The sequence below is a fragment of the Gopherus flavomarginatus genome, chromosome 10 (genome assembly GCF_025201925.1).
Source record: "Gopherus flavomarginatus isolate rGopFla2 chromosome 10, rGopFla2.mat.asm, whole genome shotgun sequence".
NCBI lineage: Eukaryota > Metazoa > Chordata > Testudines > Testudinidae > Gopherus > Gopherus flavomarginatus.
Genome location: NC_066626.1, coordinates 80632611 through 80655394, shown reverse-complemented (window position 1 = coordinate 80655394; position 22784 = coordinate 80632611). Strand labels below are relative to the sequence as shown.

Here is a 22784-nt window from a genome sequence, read left to right as displayed (position 1 = left end):
GGGATAGGGCTCCAAGTGGCCTCTCCCTGGATGTTTGTTTAAATCCCTTGGTGGTGGCACCAGTACCATCCGAGAACCAGGGAAGTATTTGTACCTTGGGGAGTTTTTAACCTAAGCTGGTCAAAATAAGCATAGGGGGTCTTTAATGCGGGCCCCCACATCTGTACCCCACAGTTCAGAGTGGGGAGGGAACCCTGACACCCACACACATCTGTTCCCCCCCTCCCAGGGCAGAGGAACCTCTGCACAGGGACAATTTCTGTCGTGGGCACCGCCAGGGGGGACCCATCCAGCTGTGCCAGCCTGTGGAACGGACAGGCCTGGCCAGAGCGGGCGTGCAGCTCCATTAACCTCTGCCACCGGCCTGCTGCCTGCATCTGGGACTAATGCACAGGCTGGGCGCCAGGACTCCTGGGTTCGAACCCCAAGGCTGACCCTGACTCATCCCCTCCCTGGCCCTGGGGCGAGCAGCAGAGCAGGGACAGCCCTGGTGAGCAACCTGCCATGTGTTTGCAAACTTCTAGCTCCCCGGGTGGCAGGGGCTCGGGACAGGGGCCTGCGGGAGGTCGGGGGAGCGAGAGGTTGGTGTGATGGGGGCAGCTTGGCATGTGGCCTGCAGTTCCTGAGCTATGCTGGGCGCCCAGCCCCTGGGGAAAGATTTTGTCTTAGCCCCTGGCTCCCCACTGCAAAGCAACCAGCCCCTCGGCTCGGCCTTCTGGCAGCCTGGGCTTTGCTGCCACGCTGGCACCTCACCAGGCGGTGGCAGCCCTGAATCCGCCGGGCGCCCGTGGGCAGTGGAGCCCCGCGTTCGCCAGGCTGCGGCTCGCTCCTGAGCAGCGTTTCTGTGGCAGGAGAACGAAAGCAGCCTGGGGAGAAGGAAAGGCCAGAGGCGCATGGGGGAGCACGGCCAGGCCCAGCCTGGAGTGGGGGCCCGACCCCAGGCCAGCCGCAGCTGGGGATTTGCCTCAGCTCTGCCGTGAGTCTGAGCCTCTGGGTTGTTCTCCCAGGAGCCAGATTCACTCTGCTGCCAGCTTGACCCCATGTGTGCCAGTCCTGGTGCCAGCCAGGCCCCTGGCGCTCCTGGACAGAGTCGCCCCCAGGGACGCCCAGCTCCCACTGAGCCTGGGACCTGCCCTACTGCCCTGCCTCCCCCCACCCACCTCTGCCCCACCAGCAGAACAGGGCGTCTCACTCATGGGTGCTCCAGCCCATATCCCCCTTGGCCATCCCAGGCTGGGGAGGGGGATAAAGGCCCCCACCTCCGCAGGGTGAGATCTCCCTCTCCAGAAACCATCCTATGCCCTTGCCCGCCTCCACCCTGGTGCTACCCTCTGCCTGCCGGAGAGGGTGGCCCAGAGTCCCTCCCCCATCCCCCTGCTGAAAGGTGCCAGCCACCAACACAGCGAGCTGCCCCCAATGGCGTACTAGGGAAAAGTTTTCCCTTGGCAAGACACGGCGCTGCCCCCAGGGCCCTCACACCTCCGCCAGCCCCCTGGCCATGCCCTCACCCCACGGCTGCCCCGGGATTCCCCAGGATTCTCGCTATGCACCACGGCTGGCTGCTGGGAACGCCCAGGGAGCCCTGGGGTGGCACCACCCACTGATGGGCCCATGGGATGCTGCGTCCCAGGCACCGGGCTGGGATCCTGGCAGAACGGTTTCGGCTCAGTTCATCTTAGCAGGTGCTGCTGGGGGCATCCCCCCTTTGGCTAGTGACTCCCAGTTCTGGACTCTCTTGGATGAGCTCGGGGTCGGGGGGGGGGCCTAGTGCCCTCCAGCTCAGCTGCCCTAAATAACTACCCAAGGCCCGGTGCCAGCCTGTTCCCAGGGTGGAGAGCAGCGGGCATGACCCTCCAGCCACAATGCTGCCCATTCCCCTTGACCTATGTTATGCCATCTCCACCTGGTGCCTCGGGACTGCCGGAGGGCTCTGTGGGGCTGCTCACAGCCCACTGCCAAGGGCCAATCTCGAGCATGGGGGCACCCAGAGAGGAGCCCATAACCTCTGGCATTTGCTCCAGGGTTGGCTCTGGGTCAGGATGGCGGAAGGGGTCTTTGCCACCCATGGGGCATGATACAGGGTGCCACGGGTGGGTGCCGCGGGCAGAGGGGCAGCAATGAGGAACATCAGCCTGGTGCCCGGTGAGGGACGATGTTACATACCCAGCCTTCCGCAGGAGGAGCGCAGCCAGCCACGAATAAATACACGTCCCCCCCACGCGTGGCCCCTGGCGCTCACCAGCTACCCTACAATAACACGCACTGCCCAGTGCCACAGTACCCAGCCAGCGGGAGCTGCCTGCCAATAACAACCCAGCGTGCCGCCCACAAAGCAGGGGGAGCAATAACAAGAGGGGCCACAACCGAGTGCCCCTACAATAACACCCCACCCCTGCACTAAGCCAACACAGTGCAGGGGTCGAAGCCAGCGGGTAAAGGGGCTGTTTAGTCTCATTCCTCGGGGGCGTTATGGACACCAGCTCCAGTGCTGGCGGGAGCAGCCGGGCGGCCCCGGAGCAGAGGCAACAGAAGCGCTTCGCCTGGCCAGGAGGCTGGGGGTCTGGGTGGTCTGTGCTGGGGCTGGACTTTGCAGGCATCTCCCACGTCACTTGAGCTTTGCTTTACACGTGACGCCTACCCCCGGCCCGGTGGGGCCTGGCTGCTCTTCCTCGGGCCAGGCCCGGCCAAGTGCCAAGCCAAGCGGCCGCCTCGGTGAATGCTAGGGGGCAGCTCCGTGTCTATGGCCGCTGGGCTTCCCTGTGTCCTGCCGCTCATCAGCTCCCAGAGAGAGCAGCCCCGAGGCACCGACAGTCCCAGAAGCGGCATCACCAGCCAGGATCCGCCATGGCCTTCCGCATGGCAGGCCTCCCCTGGCCAGCGCCAAGGAGCCTCCAGACAGACGTGCAGCAGCCCCCCCCGGCACCTTCAGCATGAATGCCGGCTGATGCCTGCAGGAAACCAGGGATGGGGGTTACCAGGATGCAGCAGCTGCCTCTCCTCCCCACCCCCGTGAGCTGCCAGGGGACCCGGCCCTGCCCAGCACAGCGCCTGCTGCAGGCCTGGTCAGACTACAGGTCCCAGCACACAATACGCTGGTAGGATTTTGCACTCTGGGACTTGTAGCTGCCATGGGCTGCCCCCCAGGTCCCCCAGTGTGACCTCGAGCCACTGCCGGCCCGTGGCCAACAGTGCAAAGACGCCATGGCTCAGGGATACACACGGACACAGCAGCTCGCACCCGCGGGCACAGACCCATCCTCCCTGGGGTGCTCCCTAGAAACACCAGCTGGCTGGGCAAACGCCTCAGCGGGCAGACAGCAGAGCTCAGCCCAGCCCCACTTTGCTGCAGAGAGCAGGAGTCACGGGCCTAAAGACGCCTGCCAGGGAAGCCAGGAACCAGCCTGTCCCCTTGGCTACAGCTCCAAACCCAGCAGTGGGAGCCCACCACTTACCCAAGCCCAGGGTGTGACGTTATGAGTCTGATCTAATATCTCCTTGCAAGGTGACAGGGCCAGAAAGAGCTAATTACCCCCCAGGCTGACCTGACCCGGGGGTGAACCTTAAGGACTGGCTAGGAAGATCTGTAAATGAACAGAGCTGGGAAATGCAGCCACATTGTTAAGAGGTAGAAGGGTAGATGTTTGCTCAGATCTTGGGATGGTCGCAAACAAGTCTTGTCTATCACCAGAGTTTTGAGTCAAAGATCAAAAAGGGAATATTAACATTTAGGAAGATGTTTGAGGGAAATAGTATTATTGTCTCTGTGTCTCTTTGAAGGTTGTGGTGACCTGAATCTGAACTGTTTAATGGATAAATTACTCAGTGCTAATTGCCAGGATGGTTGGGAGAAGGAGAGTTAAGCCTATTATTTTCTCAGGCCAAAAGGCTGCTGAAAATGTATAAAAACCCTGGGACACGATCCTGCTTCATCTCAGATCTGCTTTGGGTTTCCAGAGGGGGAAACCTTAAGCCACAAGAATTGAGATCCCCAGTCACTGACTGGAGCCACCCTGAATATGGACATTGGACTGTAACCTCTGAACTATTTCTAAAAGGACTTTTGGCAACTACAAGATCATCTCTGCTATGTATCTGAACCTCAGGAATTGAATTCACGTCTGTCTGCATATTGATCTTTTAACCAACACTCTTTTCTTTTTAAATAAATTTTAGTTTAGTTAATAAGAATTGACTATAGCGTGTATTTTGGGTAAGATCTAAGTTATCATTGGACCTGGGTATGTGGTTGATCCTTTGGGATTGGAAGAACCTTTTCTTTTATATGATGAAGTAAGATTTTCAGGAATCATCATCACATCTGCCGTGTGTGTCTGGCCGGAGGTCGGGCACTGGAAGGGAACTGCGGTGTTCGAACTTCTGAGTAACCAGTGAGGTGCTAGAGAAGCTGTTCTGTGCTGGTTGGTAAATCGAAGTATTGGAAGATCCACCAGCGTTTGGGGTTTGTTTGCCCCGTTTGGTTTGCAGTTCACCCTGACTGAGTGACCTCAGCTGGCTCCCACGGGAAGCACCGTCACACAGGGCCAGCAAAGAGCCAGCAGCTGGGACCAACTCCCAGCTGGATACAGGCCACCCACAGCCAGGTTAGGACCGGGGCCTTCCGGGGGGGCAGGCCCCACACCCAGTGCCCCCAAGCCATCCCTCCCCCACCTGCCTGGGCCAGTACCCTGCCCATTTTTCCATCCACAGCCCCTGATCCCCGGTCTGGCCCCAGAACTGAGGTGCCTGGCTGAAGGGGGAGGTGGCAAACAGCAAGGTGGGAGCGTGCTGGAGGAAAGGCCCCGCCATGCCCAGGGGCACGGGGGGGGAGGGGGGCTTGGGCCCCAGGCCTCGTGGAAGCTGTCCCAAGCAGCCTTCTGCAAAGCCGCCGGCAAACACGTTCCGCCCCCGGGGCACTACCCCTACCTGTGCCCAGCCAGGTGTGAAACCAAGGCAGCTACCCAACGGGGGAAGGGGCCAACCCACCCCGGGAGGGGCCATCGGCCCTGTGGCCTGGGACCCAACCATGCCAGCCTCATGGCACACACCACCTTGCAGGACACAGATGTCATCACACGCCAGCCGAGTGCTGCAGCAGCCCAGGCCAAATGTCCCACCCTGCCTTCAAACCCTCCCATCTTTTGGGGGGGGCCCCAGGATGCCAGCGGGAAGCCCCATTGATGCCCCCAACAGCCGGGCATCCTGCCTGCTCCCCTTCCCCAGCTCTCTGCACCCACTCTGCCCTGGGGGTCCACGGGTTGTGGGCCAGCCATGCCAGGAGGGAGAGATGCAGTGGTTGGGGGGTGCTGCTGGCACTGGGAGCTGTGGCCGTCCAGAGGGGACCATGGGAGGGAGGGGAGATCCCCACCTCTGTGCCATCTGGGGTTACAGGATCGCAGGGCTGCCCAGCTCCCCTGCCCTGAGATCCCATCACCCCCAGCCCATTAGGGCCGAATGGGGTCCCAGCACCACACACAGCCGCCGTCCCACGGGCAGCCGGCACACTCCCTGGCCGAGGGATCTGTCATCAGGACCCATCCCTGCCTGGGAGGGACCAGGGACCAGGCATCGAGTCCTGCAGAGGGAAGCTCCAGCCCATCCATGGGTCCCCCTAGGAGACCTGCGTGGGGCGTGGTACGGCGAGCACCCCATGGGGTCCAAGGAGCCGGATCATGGGGGGGCTCCAGGAATCAGTGAGTTGCTGTGCCAGAGGGTCCCTGAGTTGCGCCCGCTGGGAGAACGGGAGCCGTGCCACCCAGCTGGTTCTGGATCTAGCCCTCCGTTAGCTGCCGCCTGCGCCCCCTGATCCCCCATCTCACCCCAGCGGGCTCTTTGCAGGGACGCAGGCGAGAAAGTCACGGATGAAAGGGAGGTGGGGGGAGCTGATTTTGGCATTCCTCCCAGCAACGGCGGCTGTGATTTGCACTTAGCTCATGCGGCCGGAGCGGGGGCCAGCCCCCCACTTGGCACAGGGGCTCCGAGTCCAGGGGAGGCAGGACGGAGCCCTCGCCGGTGACTGGACGTGGCACCGTGTGAGGCCAGGCCCTGCTGCTGCAGAGCAATACAGACCTGCAGCGCAGGCTGAGCGGGGGTCCCAGGAGTGTGCCCCCGACCCGCGGGGGTGGCGAGGCGGCAGCGAGCGGCAGGGAGTGGGCAGGCCAAGGACTGAGCCTACCTGAGCCGGCGAGAAGCGAAGCGGAGGAAATGGCGGGTACGGATGGAGAAAGGATGGAGCGTCACGGGCTTAAGAGTTAAGAGCATCGATACCTGCGGGCGAGAGGACCAGGGCCTGCAGGATGTCGGAGAGGGAGACGATCCCTCGCAGCAAGTTCTTCTCGTCCACCAGAACCAGGCGATGGACCTGCCGCCCAAGCGAGACCCGCTGTCAGCCTCACCCGCGGGGCCAAGGTGGGCACGGAGCGGGCATCGTGGGCGGATGGGGGTCAGCCAGTGGGGGCTGGGTCAGAGGGGGTATGTGGGGGGATTGGAGTCAGTCAGTGGGGGGGCCAAGGTCAGAGGGATGCATGGGGGAATCGGGGTCAGTCAGTGGGAGCTGGGTCAGAGGGGGTGCATGGGGGGGATCGGAGTCAGTCAGTGGGTAGCTGGGTCAGAGGGGGTATGTGGGGGAATCGGGGTCCGTCAGTGGGGACTGGGTCAGAGGGGGTGCTTGGGGGAATGAGGGTCAGTCAGTGGGGGCTGGGTCAGAGAGGATACGTGGGGGAATTGGGGTCTGTCAGTGGGGGCTGGGTCAGAGGGGGTGCATGGGGGATCGGAATCAGTCAGTGGGGGGGCGAGGTCAGAGGGATGCATAGGGGAATCGGGGTCAGTCAGTGGGAGCTGGGTCAGAGGGGGTGCGTGGGGGGGATCGGAGTCAGTCAGTGTGGAGCTGGGTCAGAGGGGGTATGTGGGGTAATCGGGGTCTGTCAGTGGGGACTGGGTCAGAGGGGGTGTGGGGGGGGATCGGAGTCAGTCAGTGAGGGAGCGAGGTCAGAGGGATACATGGGGGAATCGGGGTCCATCAGTGGGGGCTGGGTCAGAGGGGATACGTGGGGGGATGGGAATCAGTCAGTGGGGGCTGGGTCAGAGTGGGTGCATGGGGGGGATCAGAGTCTGTCAGTGGGGAGCTGGGTCAGAGGGGGTATGTGGGGGAATCGGGGTCCGTCAGTGGAGGCTGGGTCAGAGGGGGTGCATGGAGGAATGGGGGTCAGTCAGTGGGGGCTGGGTCAGAGAGGATACGTGGGGGAATTGGGGTCCGTCAGTGGGGGCTGGGTCAGAAGGGATATGTAGGGGGTTCGAGGTCTGTCAGTGGGGGGCAAAGTCAGAGGGATACATGGGGGAATTGGGGTCAGTCAGTGGGGGCTGGGTCAGAGGGGGTGCATGGGGGAATGGGAGTCAGTCAGTGGGGGCTGGGTCAGAGAGGATACGTGGGGGGATTGGGGTCAGTCAGTGGGGGCTGGGTCAGAAGGGATATGTAGGGGGATTGGGGTCAGTCAGTGGGGGCTGAGTCAGAGGGATACATGAGGGGATCGGAGTCAGTCCGTGGGGGGGGTGAGGTCAGAGGGATACATAGGGGAATAGGGGTCAGTCAGTGGGAGCTGGGTCAAAGGGGGTATGTGGGGGGATTGGAGTCAGTCAGTGGGGGCTGGGTCAGAGAGGATACGTGGGGGAATCGGGATCCGCCAGTGGGGGCTGGGTCAGAAGGGATATGTAGGGGGATTGGGGTCAGTCAGTGGGGAGCTGGGTCAGAGGGGGTGTATGGGGGGATCGGAGTCAGTCAGTGGAGGTTAGGTCAGAGGGGATACATGGGGGAATCGGGGTCCATCAGTGGGGGCTGGGTCAGAGGGGATACGTGGGGGGATGGGAATCAGTCAGTGGGGGCTCGGTCAGAGGGGGTATGTGGGGGGATTGGGGTCAGTGGGGGCTGGGTCAGACAGGATACGTGGGGGGATGGGAGTGAGTTAGTGGGGAGCTGGGTCAGAAGGGGTGTGTGAGGGGATGGGGGTCAGTCAGTGGGGTGGCGAGGTCAGAGGGATACATGGGGGAATTGGGGTCCATCAGTAGAGGCTGGGTCAGAGGGGATATGTGGGCGGATGGGGGTCAGTCAGTGGGGGCTGGGTCAGAGGGGGTGTGTGAGGGGATTGGGGTCAGTCAGTGGGGTGGCGAGGTCAGAGGGATACATGGGGGAATTGGGGTCCATTAGTAGAGGCTGGGTCAGAGGGGATATGTGGGCGGATGGGGGTCAGTCAGTGGGGGCTTGGTCAAAGGGGGTACATGGGGGGATCAGAGTCAGTCAGTGGGGGCTGGGTCAGAAGGGTTATGCAGGGGGATCGGGGTCAGTCAGTGGGGAACTGGGTCAGAGGGAGTATATGGGGGGATTGGGGTCAGTCAGTGGGGACTCGATCAGAGGGGGTGTGAGGGGATTGGGGTCAGTCAGTGGGGGCTGGGTCACTGGGGCTATATGGCAGTGGGTTGGGGTCAGCGAGATCCCGTGGGAGGGGACAGACCACTGCCAGGGGTCACAAAGGGGGTGAGCCCCCCAAGGAGCTGCCAGGGGGCCAGGGGCAGTGCTGGAGTCTGTGGGAAGGGACACATGAAGCTGAGCAGGGGGACAGGTGGACACTCAGCTGGGACCTGGGTCCAGGGGGCCCCCCCAGCCCTGGCCCCAGAGGCCGGGAGCAGGATCCAAGGCAGGGGGCAGGGCCCCCCCTGCCCTGGCCCCAGAGGCCGGTAGCAGGATCCGAGGTGGGGAGCAGGGCCCCCCCAGCCCTGGCCCCGGAGCCGGGAGCAGGATCCGAGGTGGGGAGCAGGGCCCCCCAGCCCTACCTGCTCCTGTACGATGCGGTCGATGACGTCACTCATGGTCTCGTGGGGGTGGCAGGTGAGCACCCCCTCCAGGCAGAGCGTTCGCCGCCTCAGTGCCTCCCCCACACTCAAGTCCAGGTTGTTGTAGGTTTTCTGGGCAGCCAGGTGCTGGGGGCAGGGGACAGACGGGTGCGGTCAGGGCCCGGGCACAGCTCCGGAGATGCCAGCCCCCTTGTGTGAGATGGGGGATCAGCCCCACTGTCCCTGCCACCCCACAGCCCGAGCTTTCACTGCCCCCCTAAGCAGGGGGCTGCACTGTGGTGGTGGGGAAAGGATCCCTGCCCGGCACTCGGGGGGCGGGGGGTTACGACCCAGCGATCCGGCCCCAGTGCTGATACTCACGATCACGTCGAACCTGGAGTACAGGCCCACGACCTCCCCTGGAAGGAGAGAGCGAGAGAGCCGGGGTCACTGGCGGGGCGGAGCAGGGCGGTGGGGGGCACGGGGGTCAGATGGGCAGCCAAGGCGTGGTGGGGACAGTGGGGTGTGAAGGGGGATCCGAGGAGTGAGCCGTGGGTCAGGGGAAGACAAGGGCGGTGCCGGTGCGGGGTGGGCACGGCCCAGCGGGAGGTGGGGACGGGATAGCGGGTGCTCAGGATGGCTGTGAGTTGGGGGACCCAAGGAGGACAGCATGAGGAGCCCCGAGGGGCGACCCTGGGGGCGGCCCGGGACCAGAGAGGTCAGGGAGACGGGCTGCCTGGCGTGCCCTGGAGTCTCTGCCCGTACCAGCTTCGTTTGTGACGGGCAGCGCCGACACCCGGCGGTCGACGAAGGTCTCCAGGGCCATGTAGAGGGGCGCCGTCTCCAGCACCTTGGCCACGTCCCGGAAGGTGCCCACGCCCAGCTCCTGGATGGTTCTCTGCAGGAACCGCGGCCTGGGCAGCATGGCCCCCTGCGGCGGGAGACAGGCAGCGATTGGGGGCAGCTCCGGGCACACGCCGAGGGCTCGGCTGCCGGAGGGGGCTAGGCCGGCAGGGACGGGGCTCCCACTGGGCAGTGTGACGCCCCCCAGCCCCCACTGCTGGGCCCAGGCTCCCTCGCGGCAGGCCAAGGCAGAGCCCCCCAGCCATGGCACATTGCAGCGAGCAAACGCATCAGCATGTGCTAGGTACACACGCCCCACAGACACACTGTGTGCACGCACATCCCGCACATACACCCCCCCCACCCACACACACTGTGTGCACGCATATACACCACACACGCACACACTGCGTGCACACACAACCTGCACGTACACACACACTACATGCACGCACATCCCGCACATACACCTCACACACACACAGTGTACATGCACATACACAGCACACACACACACGCTGCATGCATGCACAACCTGCATATACACCCAGACACACACACACACACACCCAGACACACTGTGTACACGCACATACACCACACACACACTGCATGCACGCACATCCCGCACATACACCTCACACACACACACTGTGTACATGCACATACACAGCACACACACACACTGCATGCACGCACAACTTGCACATACACCCCAGACACGCACACACACACACACACTGTGTGCACACACATACACCACACAGACACACACTGCATGCACATACATCCTGCACATGCACCCCAGACACACACACTGTGTGCACACACGTACACCACACACGCACACACTGCATGCATGCACAACCTGCACATACACACACATATACACACACTGCATGCACGCACATCTCGCACATACATTCCAGACACACACACACACACAGTGTACATGCACATACGCCACACACACTGCATGCACACACATCCATCCACCCACCCCCCACCCCCCCACACACACTGTGTAAAAGCAGCAAAGAATCCTGTGGCACCTTATAGACTAACAGACGTTTTGGAGCATGAGCTTTCACGGGTGAATACCCACTTTTCTGGACACACTGTGTACACGCACATATGCCACCCCCCCACACATACACTGCACGCACAGCCCGCACGTGCACCCCCCCACACACACACTGCACGCACAGCTCATACACACACACACACACACACACACACCTCGCATGCACAAACCCCATGCACTCATGCTGCACGCGTGCAACTCTTCACACGCACAACAAAAGCCTGCGTGTAGCACGTGGGGGGCTGCAGAGATGTGCCCGTTTGCACCTACTGCACGAGTACCCTCCCCCACCTGTACACCTCCAGCCACCCCCTCCCCAAATGCAGACACCTCTCGACACTGCACTGCGCCCAGACCGACCCACGGCCCTGTCTGCCTGCACACAGCAACTCTCCCCTTGGGGAGACCCCAAGGCCACCCCTCCGTCTCCCGCACGGACAGGCCTCACCCCCCCCCCGCACCAGCCCCTGGGCACTGCAGGCCCTGCAAGGTCGCTGCCCACACAGGGGTGCCACCCCCCCTCACGGGTGGGGCTGGCTCAGCAATGCCTGGGGGGCACTGATGCCCCCCAGCTGCCCCCCCCACTCACGAAGAGGTGGAGGAACTTGAGGATGCGCTTATGTGTCAGGATGTGCAGGACGTTCCCGGATACGGGCTCGATCACCGGCAGCCGGTGGATCCGGTTCTTGATCAGCTGGTAGACGGCATCGAAGAGGCTGGGGGAGACCGAGGCAGCGACTGGGGGGGACTGGAGAGCCTTGGGCAGGAAGTTCAGGGGCCTCTGGAGTAATATCAGGGAAGGGGGGCTCCAGGGGTCCGCTGCCCCCCCCAGCCCCCTCGCCCCAGTCTCTTGCTCACCCCCTGAGCTAGCCCGGTGCTATGTTCTGCCAATTGGGGTGTTCTGGGCCTGTCCCTGCCCCCCATCATGCCTGGGCTCGGCTGCCCGGCTCAGCCCTTGCAGACCAAGGTGAGCGCAGCGGCCTGGGGGCCCGGACGCCTGGGTTGTTTCTTGGCCTCATTCCCTCATCTCCCATCCGCCCCCCGCAGCTCTCCTCACTGCCCCCCCACAGCCCCACCCCTTGGCTCCCCTGTGGGGCAGACTCCATGTCGGTCCTGCCCCAGCCCCCCACCCGGCTCCCACACAGACTAGCCTGGATCTAGGGTTTGCAGCAGCCAGGCCCTCGCAGGCTCCACTTGGGGTGGCCAGTGGGGCTGCAGTGGGGGCAGCCGGCTCAGAGACTGGCACTCCCCATCGGTGCTCCCCCCATGTGGCTGGGGGTGGATTTACCTGTCATCGGGGGAGATGGAGACCAGCGGCTTCAGGGAGCCTTGTAGATAAACCTCTGGAAAGGGAGCAGAGGGGATAATCTGGGGGGTCAAAGGGGGAGGGAAGAGGGGATGAGCTGGGGGGCAGAGGGGGTGGGGGAAGAGGAGGTGAGCTGGGGAGGTTGAGGGGGCAGGGGGAAGAGGGGGTGATCTGGATGGTCAAGAGGGGAGGGAAGAAGGAGTGAGCTGGGGGAGGGAAGAGGGGGTGATCTGCGGGGCTTAGGAGGTGGGGGAAGAGGGGGTGATCTGGGGGGCTGAGGGGCAGGGAGAAGAGGGGGTGAGATGGGGGTGTCGAGGGGCAGGGGGAAGAGGGGGTGATCTGGGGGATCAAGGAGGTGGGGAAGAGGGGGTTAGCTGGGGGATCAAGGGGGGAGGGAAGAGGGGGTGAGCTGGGGGACAGAGGGGGCGGGGGTAGAGGGGGTGATCTGGAGAGTCAAGAGGGGAGGGAAGAGGGGGTGAGCTGGGGGAGGGAAGAGGGGGTGATCTGGAGGGCTGAGGGGGTGGGGGAAGAGGGGATGATCTGGGAGGGTCGAGGGGGGAGGGGAGAGGGGATGATCTGGGGGGCTGAGGAGGCAGGGAGAAGAGGGAGTGAGCTGGGGGTGTTCAGGGGGCAGGAGAAACAGGGGATAAGCTGGGGGTGTTGAGGGGGCAGGGGAAGAGGGGGATGATCTGGGGGGCTGACGAGGCAAGGGAAGAGGGGGGTGATCTGGGGGACTGAGAGGGTAGGGGAAGAGGGGGTGATCTGGGTGGCTGAGGGGGCGGAGAAGAGGGGGTGATCTGGGGGTGTCGAAGGGCAGGGGAAGAAGGGATCTGGGGGGCTGAGGGTGCAGGGGAAACGGGATAAGCTGGGGGTGTTGAGGGGGCAGGGGAAGAGGGGATGATCTGGGGGGCTGAGGAGGCAAGGGAAGAGGGGGTGATCTGGGGGCTGAGGGGGCAGGGGAAGAGGGGGTGATCTGGGGGGCTGAGGGTGCAGGGGATGAGGGGGTGATCTGGGGGGCTGAGGGGGAGCGGGAAGAGGGGGTGATCGGGGGGGCTGAGGGTGCAGGGGTGCAGCCCTAGACTTCAAGAACTTAGGCTGGGGCGGCCAACCTGAGCCAGAAAAGGAGCCAGAATTTCCCAATGAACGTTGCCAAAGAGTCACACTAACATGTCAGCCCCCCCATCCGCTCCCTGCCCCCCGGCTCCCAGCGTCTCCCTCCCACCGGCAGCCCCATCAGCGCCTCCCCCTTGCTCCCCGCCCCTCCCGATCAGCTGTTTCGTGCCCAGAGCAGCCCCCCGCGAGGGATCAGGGCCCGGGGCGGAAATCAGACATGGGGAGGGTCAGTAACTCCTGCCAGCCCAGCGCCCCCTCCACCCCCCCATACACCCCTGTCACAGAGTGGGGGGGAGTCAGGGCCCTGCACCCCTCTTCCTGGGATTCCCCGGGACTCTCAGCCAGCCAGTCACACAGAAGGTTTATTAGCCGACAGGAACAGTCCCAAGCCGAGCGTGTAGGTACAACCAGAACCCCTCAATCAAGTCCTTCTGGGGGTTCAGGGAGCTTAGACCCCAGCCTGGAGTTCCCTGCTTTGCACCCCCCAGCCCCAAACTGAACCTAAAAATTCCTCCTGCCGCTTTCTCCCCCCTCCCTCTGCTCCTCCTCTCCTGTGTTCAGTCTCCCGGGCAGAAGGTGTCACTTTCCCCCCCGCCCCGGCTCAGTTTACAGCTCGTAGCTTCCTTCTCATCCCCAGTGTAACTCCCCTGCAACATTCCCAGGTCAAATCCGCCCTGCTCCCTCCTCCGGCACCCACCCCCAGACCCCTGCACCTTCTCCCACCTTCCCTGCCCCCCCACAACCTACCTCGCCAGGTCTCGATCTTATGCTCCTCCAGCTCGTAGATCTGCACCTGCAGGGCAGGGAAAGGAGGTGAGGCAGGGTGCCCGGGACAGGTGGCAAAGGGGGACCTGTTGGGGGGCTGCTGGGGAGCTGCCTCTGGTCAGGGGCTGCCATTGGCTGCGCAGATCCCAAGGGGGACTTCAGCAGGGAGGCAACGCAGCCCCCCTTCGTGTCAGATGGCCCTTCGGGCCCCATCGGCTCTGCCGGCGCCACACACCACGCCAGGGAGGCAGATCCCAGAGGCAGGACGTACCCAGGGGCTGCCAGAGCGGTTCTGCCCACGGGCCCATCTAGCCCAGCGTCCTGTCTTCTCCTGTGGCTGGCACCAGGACGGACATGGCCCCAGCCGACCGGCTCTGCCCAGGGGCCACGCTCTGCCTCTCGCACTAACACGGGGCCAGCTGCTGACGGGGTCTCCTCCCGGCTGCCCCCTGCTCCCCACACCAGGAGCTCAATGGCCCCAGCACGTGCCCAGCGGTGTAGCGTCCTGCCTGTCCCTCTTCCCGCCCCACAAGCGGCTCCTGAGCCCCCTCCCTGCCTGCTGGGGGAGTCTGATCTGGGGGGGAGCCGCCCCCGGAGGGCAGGGCCTGGCCAGCTCACCAGCGGGGACCGGTAGTAGCGGTGCAGGATGTTGATGAAGTCCGTGATGGTCAGCATCCCTGGCGGGAGAGACAGGCAGGATCAGTGCGGGCAGCTGGCTGGGGGCACCAGGGCCATTCCCCAGCTGCTGGCTTCACAGCCCTGCTGGGCAAAGCCATCTGCCCCCAGGGCGCGCTCCGGCTGGGCAATGGCACCCTCAGCTCCCCACGCAGCGCCCCATGGCACGGCGCCCCCAACCACTCCCACAGGAAGAGGCAGCTGGGCCCCATGGCCCATTCACGGCTTGGCCTCTCCACTGAGCCAGAAACAGGGGCCACCTGGGTGCCAGCCTACAAGGCGTGAACAAACTCAGCGGGTCACTTGCCGGCGGTCACAGCGCTGCTGGCTCCATGGGCGCCAGGCCAAGCAGAGAGGGGTGGTGGAACTGGGCCAGGAGTAAACCCAGGCTGGTGCTAACAGTGTCCTGGAGCAGGATGGGTTCTGTGCCATGCTGGGCACTGGGGGGGCATCTGCATCATGCTGGGCATCGTGTGGGTGGGTGTCGCTGAGATCCCTGCGGATCCAGCAGGGCTTGGGCATCCCAGCGCACGGCCCATGATTCAGCCCCCCCGTTCTGTGCCATCGCGACTAGCTGAGGCTGCCTGGCACGGCCTCGCTGCCCCCCGCGACACTCACCCACAAAGCACTGCTGCTTGCTGTCCCAGAGGGGGGCAGCCCGCACCCCATTGGCCACCAGCGCCAGGAAGGCCTTCTTCATCTGCAAGCCAAGCAGAGGGGCTGTGAGACCACCGGGGGGAACGACGGGGCAGTTCTCATTCGCCCCCCACCCTGCCTCACGGGGCTCCAGGGCTGCTTGGGATGGAGGGAGGGATCGGCCCAGCTGCAGCCCAGGGCCCCTCACCCCGCCTGCCCCCAGCCCCCAACACCCAGGCCAGCCCCATGACCCAGCCCCTCGGGGCTCACCTGCAGCGTGGTGTCGAACACCAGCAGCTTGGAGCTGGTGGGGACAGCGGCGTAGCAGGGGTGATTCCTCAGGAAAAGCATGTAGGGCTCAGCCTCGGGGCCCTGGAACGCGGCTTCTGGGCACAGCGCCAAGATCGCGGCGGGCAAAAGGAGGCTCCTGGTGTCTGACCTCATGGCCTCCGCATCAGTGCCAGTGTCGCAGCCAGCCTGCCTGGCCTTGGTGCTCACGCTGGAGCCCATCACCCGGGCATCAGAGCCTGCAGCCTTGGTACCGGAGCCATCACTGGAGCCCATCACCCTGGCATCGGAGCCTGCAGCCTTGGTACCAGGGCCATCACTGGAGCCCATCACCCTGGCATCGGAGCCTGAAGCCTTGGTACCAGAGCCATCACTGGAGCCCATCACCCCGGCATCAGTGCCTGCAGCCTTGGTACCGGAGCCATCGCTGGAGCCCATCACCCTGGCGTTGGAACCTGCATCCTTGGTACTGGAGCCCATCATCCTGGCATCAGCGCCTGCTCCCCTGAGATCTGGATTTAGGCAGGAACCTAGTGGGGCGAGGTCACACGCTGGGACTCCATCCCCCCAGGCCTGGGGCGGGGTGATAGGCAGACATGGCACCAGGGGCCCCCACGGCCCTTCCCCCATTGAGAAGCTGGCACCTCGCTTTGCCCCAGCCATTCCTGCCCCAAACGCCCACAGCCGGCCGGGCCATGGGCTGTACGTGCCAGGCCCCAGCCCCGAGTTCGGGGCACGGCCCAGTTTCAGGTGCGTATCAGCCCTGTTTGCAACCAAGACACCCCAGGGATGTATCTGGGGCCCAGGGTGGACACTGACTCTCCAGCTGAGTCAGGAAGGGTCGGGCCCCCCCGGAAAGGAAGGGGTGAGGTGAGGGTCACACCGTCCTTGCAGGCATAAGGGAATCGGTGGGAGATGCACCTGGGCTCGGGGCAGCGTCAGGCCGAGCGGGTGCAGCCGCCCTGGTGCCTTTAATTAGCTGTCTAACCAGTACTGGGGGGAGGGGCTGCAGGTCAGGAGGGAGGGGCATCAGCAGAGCAGTACTGGGGTGTGGGGGGACCCCAGGGCTGGGCTAGCAGGGGCTGCGGGTTGGGAGTGAGGGGCACCGGCAGAGCTGGAGGGGGGACCCGAGGGCTGGGCTAGCAGGGGCTGCATGTCGGGAGTGAGGGGCAGCAGCAGAGCTTGTGGGGCTGAGGAGCGATGCATTCGCTGCACAGATGAGTGAAGCTGCTCAGCCGGGCAGTGCCCCCCCCGCCGGCCCCCTACCCACCTGTCTCCTCTGAGCAGAGACGTGTGGCCGGTGGCCGTACCTGGGGGGAGAGAGAGAAACCGGTGGGACGGGAGCAGGAAGAAGAGCCAGCCCATGTGTCTCCAGGAGCCAGGTGCCCACGGGCCCTGCCGGCGCAGCCCTGCCATCAGGCTCTCATGCCCATCACCAGGGCATCGGGGCATGGCATGTGCCAAGCCCACAGGGCAGCAGGCCAAGCAGAGTGGCCCCCCCACCCCACCACAGGCCCCGTTTGCTGAGGGGGGCAGCACTGGGGCAGTGGAGGATGGGAACTGGTGGAGTTGGGGTCTGAGCAGCTCAGTGGCCGGACCAGCGGTTCCCAGAGGGGCCGAGCCCCCCACCAGGAGCCCCCCATTGGGAGGGATGGGGGCCTGGCCCCTGGCACTGCCCAAGGGGCCACGTCCAGCCCCAAACCTGCAGTCGCCTCATCTGACCCCAAATGGGCCTGGCCCCGGGGAGCCGCTGTAGAGACACTGGAGGGCACAAGGGGGCCCCCCAGGGCAGGTGTGAACAGCACTGGGGCAGGTTCATGGCACCTTCCCCAGCCCCTGGAAACTGAGCCCCGGAGTGGGGGGGAATCACAGACACCCCCCAGGAGACACCCCCAGGCATAGACATCCCCCCCCACATACACACCCAGAGACACTCACATCCCCACAGACACCCCCCAGGAGACACCCCCCAGGCATAGACATCCCCAGGCGCACACACACAGACACACACACAGACACGCCACAGACACACCCCCAGAGACACCCCACAGAGACACTCACACCCCCATAGACACCCCCCAGACACATCACAGAGACACCCCCACACAAAGACACCCCCCTAGCGACACCCCCCAAAACATGTCACAGAGATACCCACACACACACACACACACACAGACACGCCACAGACACACCCCCAGAGACACCCCACAGACATCCCCCCAGAGACACTCACACCCCCATAGACACCCCCCAGACACATCACAGAGACACCCCCACACAAAGACACCTCCCTAGCGACACCCCCGAAGACATGTCACAGAGATACACACACACACAGGCACTCCCAGGTATCCCCCCATAGACAGACACCCCCCCAGACATAGACACCCCCTTGAGACACACACACACACACACACACCCCTAGAGACACACACACACACACAGACACCCCCCAGACACACACACCCCCAGACACACACACCCCCAGGCACACACACTAACCCAAACACACGCACGCTGGAGAGGCCTGGGGGCTGAGCTGCCCCCCAGGGCAGAGGGAGGCTGCTGGCTGGGCTCCGGGCACAGCGAGGTCTCTTGGCTGCTCCTGCCCAGCACGGGAGGCAGAGGCAGCCCATCCTCCCCGTTCTGAGAGCACCATGGCTGGGGCACCCGCTGGCCGATTGCCCCAGGAGGCCCCCCGGCCCCCCATTGCCACCCAAACGGGTGCTCGGGGCTCCAGGCAGAAGACACTTGAGCCACCTTGAGGTCAGGGCTCCGCGGTGCCCCAGAGCAAGTCCCTCAAGGCTGGGCTTGTGGCTAGGGCACCGGGCTGGGAGCCAGGACGCCCGGGTTCCCTTCCCAGCTGGGAGTGGGGGGCTGGGAGCCAGGACGCCCGGGTTCCCTTCCCAGCTGGGAGTGGGGGGCTGGGAGCCAGGACGCCCGGGTTCCCTTCCCAGCTGGGAGTGGGGGGCTGGGAGCCAGGACGCCCGGGTTCCCTTCCCAGCTGGGAGTGGGGGCTGGGAGCCAGGACGCCCGGGTTCCCTTCCCAGCTGGGAGTGGGGGGCTGGGAGCCAGGACGCCCGGGTTCCCTTCCCAGCTGGGAGTGGGGGGCTGGGAGCCTGGACGCCCGGGTTCCCTTCCCAGCTGGGAGTGGGGGGCTGGGAGCCAGGACGCCCGGGTTCCCTTCCCAGCTGGGAGTGGGGGGCTGGGAGCCAGGACGCCCGGGTTCCCTTCCCAGCTGGGAGTGGGGGGCTGGGAGCCTGGACGCCCGGGTTCCCTTCCCAGCTGGGAGTGGGGGGCTGGGAGCCAGGACGCCCGGGTTCCCTTCCCAGCTGGGAGTGGGGGGCTGGGAGCCAGGACGCCCGGGTTCCCTTCCCAGCTGGGAGTGGGGGGCTGGGAGCCAGGACGCCCGGGTTCCCTTCCCAGCTGGGAGTGGGGGGCTGGGAGCCTGGACGCCCGGGTTCCCTTCCCAGCTGGGAGTGGGAGGCTGGGAGCCTGGACGCCCGGGTTCCCTTCCCAGCTGGGAGTGGGGGGCTGGGAGCCTGGACGCCCGGGTTCCCTTCCCAGCTGGGAGTGGGGGGCTGGGAGCCAGGACGCCCGGGTTCCCTTCCCAGCTGGGAGTGGGGGGCTGGGAGCCAGGACGCCCGGGTTCCCTTCCCAGCTGGGAGTGGGGGGCTGGGAGCCAGGACGCCCGGGTTCCCTTCCCAGCTTGGAGAGTGCGGGGCTGGGAGCCAGGACGCCCGGGTTCCCTTCCCAGCTTGGAGAGTGCGGGGCTGGGAGCCAGGACGCCCGGGTTCCCTTCCCAGCTTGGAGAGTGCGGGGCTGGGAGCCAGGACGCCCGGGTTCCCTTCCCAGCTTGGAGAGTGCGGGGCTGGGAGCCAGGACGCCCGGGTTCCCTTCCCAGCTTGGAGAGTGCGGGGCTGGGAGCCAGGACGCCCGGGTTCCCTTCCCAGCTTGGAGAGTGCGGGGCTGGGAGCCAGGACGCCCGGGTTCCCTTCCCAGCTTGGAGAGTGCGGGGCTGGGAGCCAGGACGCCCGGGTTCCCTTCCCAGCTTGGAGAGTGCGGGGCTGGGAGCCAGGACACCTGGATTTCCTTTCCAGCTGGGAGTGGGGGGCTGGGAGCCAGGACACCTGGGTTCCCTTCCCAGCTCAGAGAGTGGGGGGCTGGGAACCAGGACACCTAGGTTCCCTTCCCAGCTGGGAGTGGGGGGCTGGGAGCCAGGACACCTGGGTTCCCTTCCCAGCTGGGAGTGGGGGGCTGGGAGCCAGGATACCTGGGTTCCCTTCCCAGCTTGAGGTGAGGGAGGGTGGGAGCCAGGACACCTGGGTTCCCTTTCGAGCTAGGGAGGGAATGCACCAGCTCCCGTCTTGTGTCCTCCCGATGAAATGGGGCCAGGGTGAGCCCAGGCTAGACCCCTGCCTCCCGCTGCCTTCCCCATTGTGCTGAGTAGCTGGGACTGGACCATGCACCTGGCTCCAGCTGGTAGCTGGTTCAGGGATGGGCAGTGGTGCCCAACGCCCACGTTCCCCCAGCTCAGACTGGAGAATCCAGAACCAACCCTTGGGGAAACCAGCACGTGGACTTCTCCGTGCCCCCAGGCAGGGCCAGGCTGCCCCACGGTGCTTAGCGCCGGGCACCGAACCACCATCCCTTCCCCCAGAACCACTGCCCCCCAGCAGGACCCCAAGAACCCAGCTGGTTCTCCCCAAATCGAAGGCTTTAACCCTCTGATTTTCTCCATTTCAAAAAAAAAAAAAAAAGGAAAAGCAATGGCCAGGAACCAGACACTCCTGAGCAACCCTACAATAACAACCCCCAAGCACGAGTGGCCCTGCAAAGATCCCCACCCTAATAACGCGGGTGCACAGCCCAGCAGCAACAGCAACCCCAGACTGACAGTGTGTAAAGACCAGTGCTTACAAGTAACCCTACAATAACAGACATGGCTCAGTATCCAACCCAAATCCAGCTCCTGCCAGCAAGCAACCCTACGATAACAAACCAGCGTGCGCCACCCAGCTCTTTCTAGCCACCTGCGATAACAAACCACCATGCGCCCCTCACTCTCAGCAGTGATCCAGGCTGCCCCAGGCAACCCAAGCCCAGTGCTCACAATCAGCCCGACAACCAAACCCAGCATGCTCAGCCTGGCGCTGCGGGGCACCCTACCATGCCAGAGCCGCCGGGCACCACCGGGGGTCAGGTTCCCGCTGGCTGCGCTTTTGTGCCAAACCAGTGCCAAAGGCAGAGTAAACTCAGCCGAGACGGGAATCGCAGCTGGCAGCCTGGAGCGCCTGCCCCGGGGAACCGGCTGGGCACCGCCGCAGGGCAGGGCCGGCAGGGGGCAGCAGCTGGGGGTGACGGGTAGGGAAGGGGGGTGGGGAGGATCAGGGGGTGGCTGCAAGGGCTCGAGGGGGCTCGGGGGTGGAGGTGAACGCTGGTTTGCAGGGCTGAAAGGAAGCCAGAAGTCAGTGGGGACAGTTTGGGACAGGAAGTCCCCCCGGCTCGCTCTGCGGGCTGGCACGGCTGCAGAAGGGGCCCAAGGCAATCCCCTCTCCAAGGCCCCTCCGCGGCCACCCCCTGGTTTCCTCCCCTACCTGCTGCACAGCCGGGGCCGTGAGCTGCTCCATGCCAGTCCCCGCGCCAGCGCTGCTATTCTGGGCCTGCCGCTCGCTCCCCAGCCCCGGCAGATTGAGTGTCAGCCCTGGCACCCGCACAGCTGGGACGGGGAGGCCTGCCAGGCACTCAGCGGAGACGCGCTGGAGCCGGTTGGAAGGGCCTGCAGGGCGACGACCAGGGTACCGACACCTGTCGGGGCAGCGCTGCTCAACAGACGGCCCCACGGACACTGCCCGGGCTGTGGGGAGCCCAACGAAACAGACCCCTGAGCTAGAGACCTGCCCCCCCCATCCCCCCAGGATGGGGCCTAGCCCGGGAACTGCAGGCAGACAGACAGACAGGGGCAAAGGGCAGAATTTGAGCTTGCCAGGGGCCGGGCTCCGGGGTCCAGATGGGCTCTCCCAGGGGCCCAGCAGCACAGCTGGTCCTGCACGGGCACCGCAGCCTGTCGACTCTCCGCTTCCCCTGGGACGGGCACTGGTAATGTGTGTGAACTCCTCGTGCATCGCACACTCTGCCCTCGTGTTGAGGGCCTTCCCCCAGCAGATTCGGGGGGAGGATGGAGGGAGGGGGTTGTTTGGGGACAGACAGACAGACACAGATTGGGGAGGGGCAGATGGAGAGAGGGTGTTGGAGACGGACTGACACACACAGGTTGGGGAGGGGCGGATGGATATGGGAGTGTTTGAGGACAGACAGATGGGAGGGCGGATGGAGGGGGGGTGTTTGGGGACAGACACATAGATGTGGGGTGGATGGATGGGGTGCTTGAGGACGGACACAGACAGATGGGGGGGTGGATGGATGGGGGGTGTTTGGGGATGGATGGACACACACAGATAGGAGGGCGGATGGATAGGGGAGTGGAGGGGGGTATTTGGGGACAGACACAGTTGGGGGAGTGGATGAAGGGGAGTGTTTGGGGACAGACACATAGATGTGCGGTGGATGAATGGGGTGTTTGAGGACGGACACAGACAGATGGGGGGGTGGATGGACACACAGATAGGACGGCGGATGGATAGGGGGTGGAGGGGGGTGTTTGGGGACAGACACACAGATGGGGGGTAGATGGAGGGGGGTGTCTGAGGATGGAGAAGGGAGGCCGGGGTGGGGAAGGAGGCAGGATTTGTGCCTGATTCACCCCCAGGGCCATGCTTAGGGTGTCTAATCAGTGACTCAGCCGGGCCAGCTGGCCGAGGGAGCCAGTGAGGGGAAGTCGGCAGGGGGCTGCCGGGGAGATGAAATGCAGCGGGCGGCCTCCGGGCAGAGGGAGGTGGGCAGGGCAGCACCGGGGCTGCGCTGGAGAAGGCTCTTGCGCTGGTCAGCGAGGGGCAGTGAGCTCAGCCAGGGCACAGACACAGGCGGGCGATTTGGAGCTGGACATTGTGAGAGGCCGGGCAGAGCCCCAGCCTGCAGGGAGCCCGGTGAGCACTGAGGGGGCAGAGCCAGCCCCGGCAGTCCCTGGAGGGAGCCCCTCACTTAGACTCATAGAATATCAGGGTTGGAAGGTGTCACGGAGTCCCTGGGCAATGCTCTGGAACTGCTCCCCACCAAGCCAGTCAGGACTTTGGGGAGCCTCCTCTCCCTTGGAGCAGACTTGTTCAGGGCAAGAAGCTCACACAGCTTCAC

At 64.5% G+C, this 22784-nt stretch overlaps 1 protein-coding gene across 3 annotated transcripts; it reads right to left on the bottom strand.

The window, feature by feature from the left end:
- Positions 1 to 4291: 4291 nt before the first annotated feature.
- On the bottom strand, positions 4292 to 21182 carry PRKAG3 (protein kinase AMP-activated non-catalytic subunit gamma 3). Of its 3 annotated transcripts, none has more exons than XM_050917105.1 (13): positions 21131 to 21162; positions 16801 to 16840; positions 15513 to 16042; positions 15225 to 15306; positions 14550 to 14608; positions 13914 to 13959; positions 12036 to 12090; positions 11337 to 11463; positions 9586 to 9751; positions 9202 to 9239; positions 8821 to 8967; positions 6173 to 6358; positions 4292 to 4360 (listed from the first exon to the last, which is right to left on the bottom strand). In XM_050917105.1, exons 3-12 carry the CDS (start codon positions 16011 to 16013, stop codon positions 6242 to 6244), a joined length of 1338 nt encoding a protein of 445 aa, XP_050773062.1. In that variant the 5' UTR covers positions 16014 to 16042; positions 16801 to 16840; positions 21131 to 21162; the 3' UTR covers positions 4292 to 4360; positions 6173 to 6241. The 3 variants fall into 3 exon arrangements, with proteins under 3 accessions (XP_050773062.1, XP_050773064.1, XP_050773063.1); XM_050917106.1 differs by having other exon boundaries at positions 4344 to 4415; XM_050917107.1 differs by lacking the exon at positions 15513 to 16042 and having other exon boundaries at positions 21131 to 21182.
- Positions 21183 to 22784: the final 1602 nt, after the last annotated feature.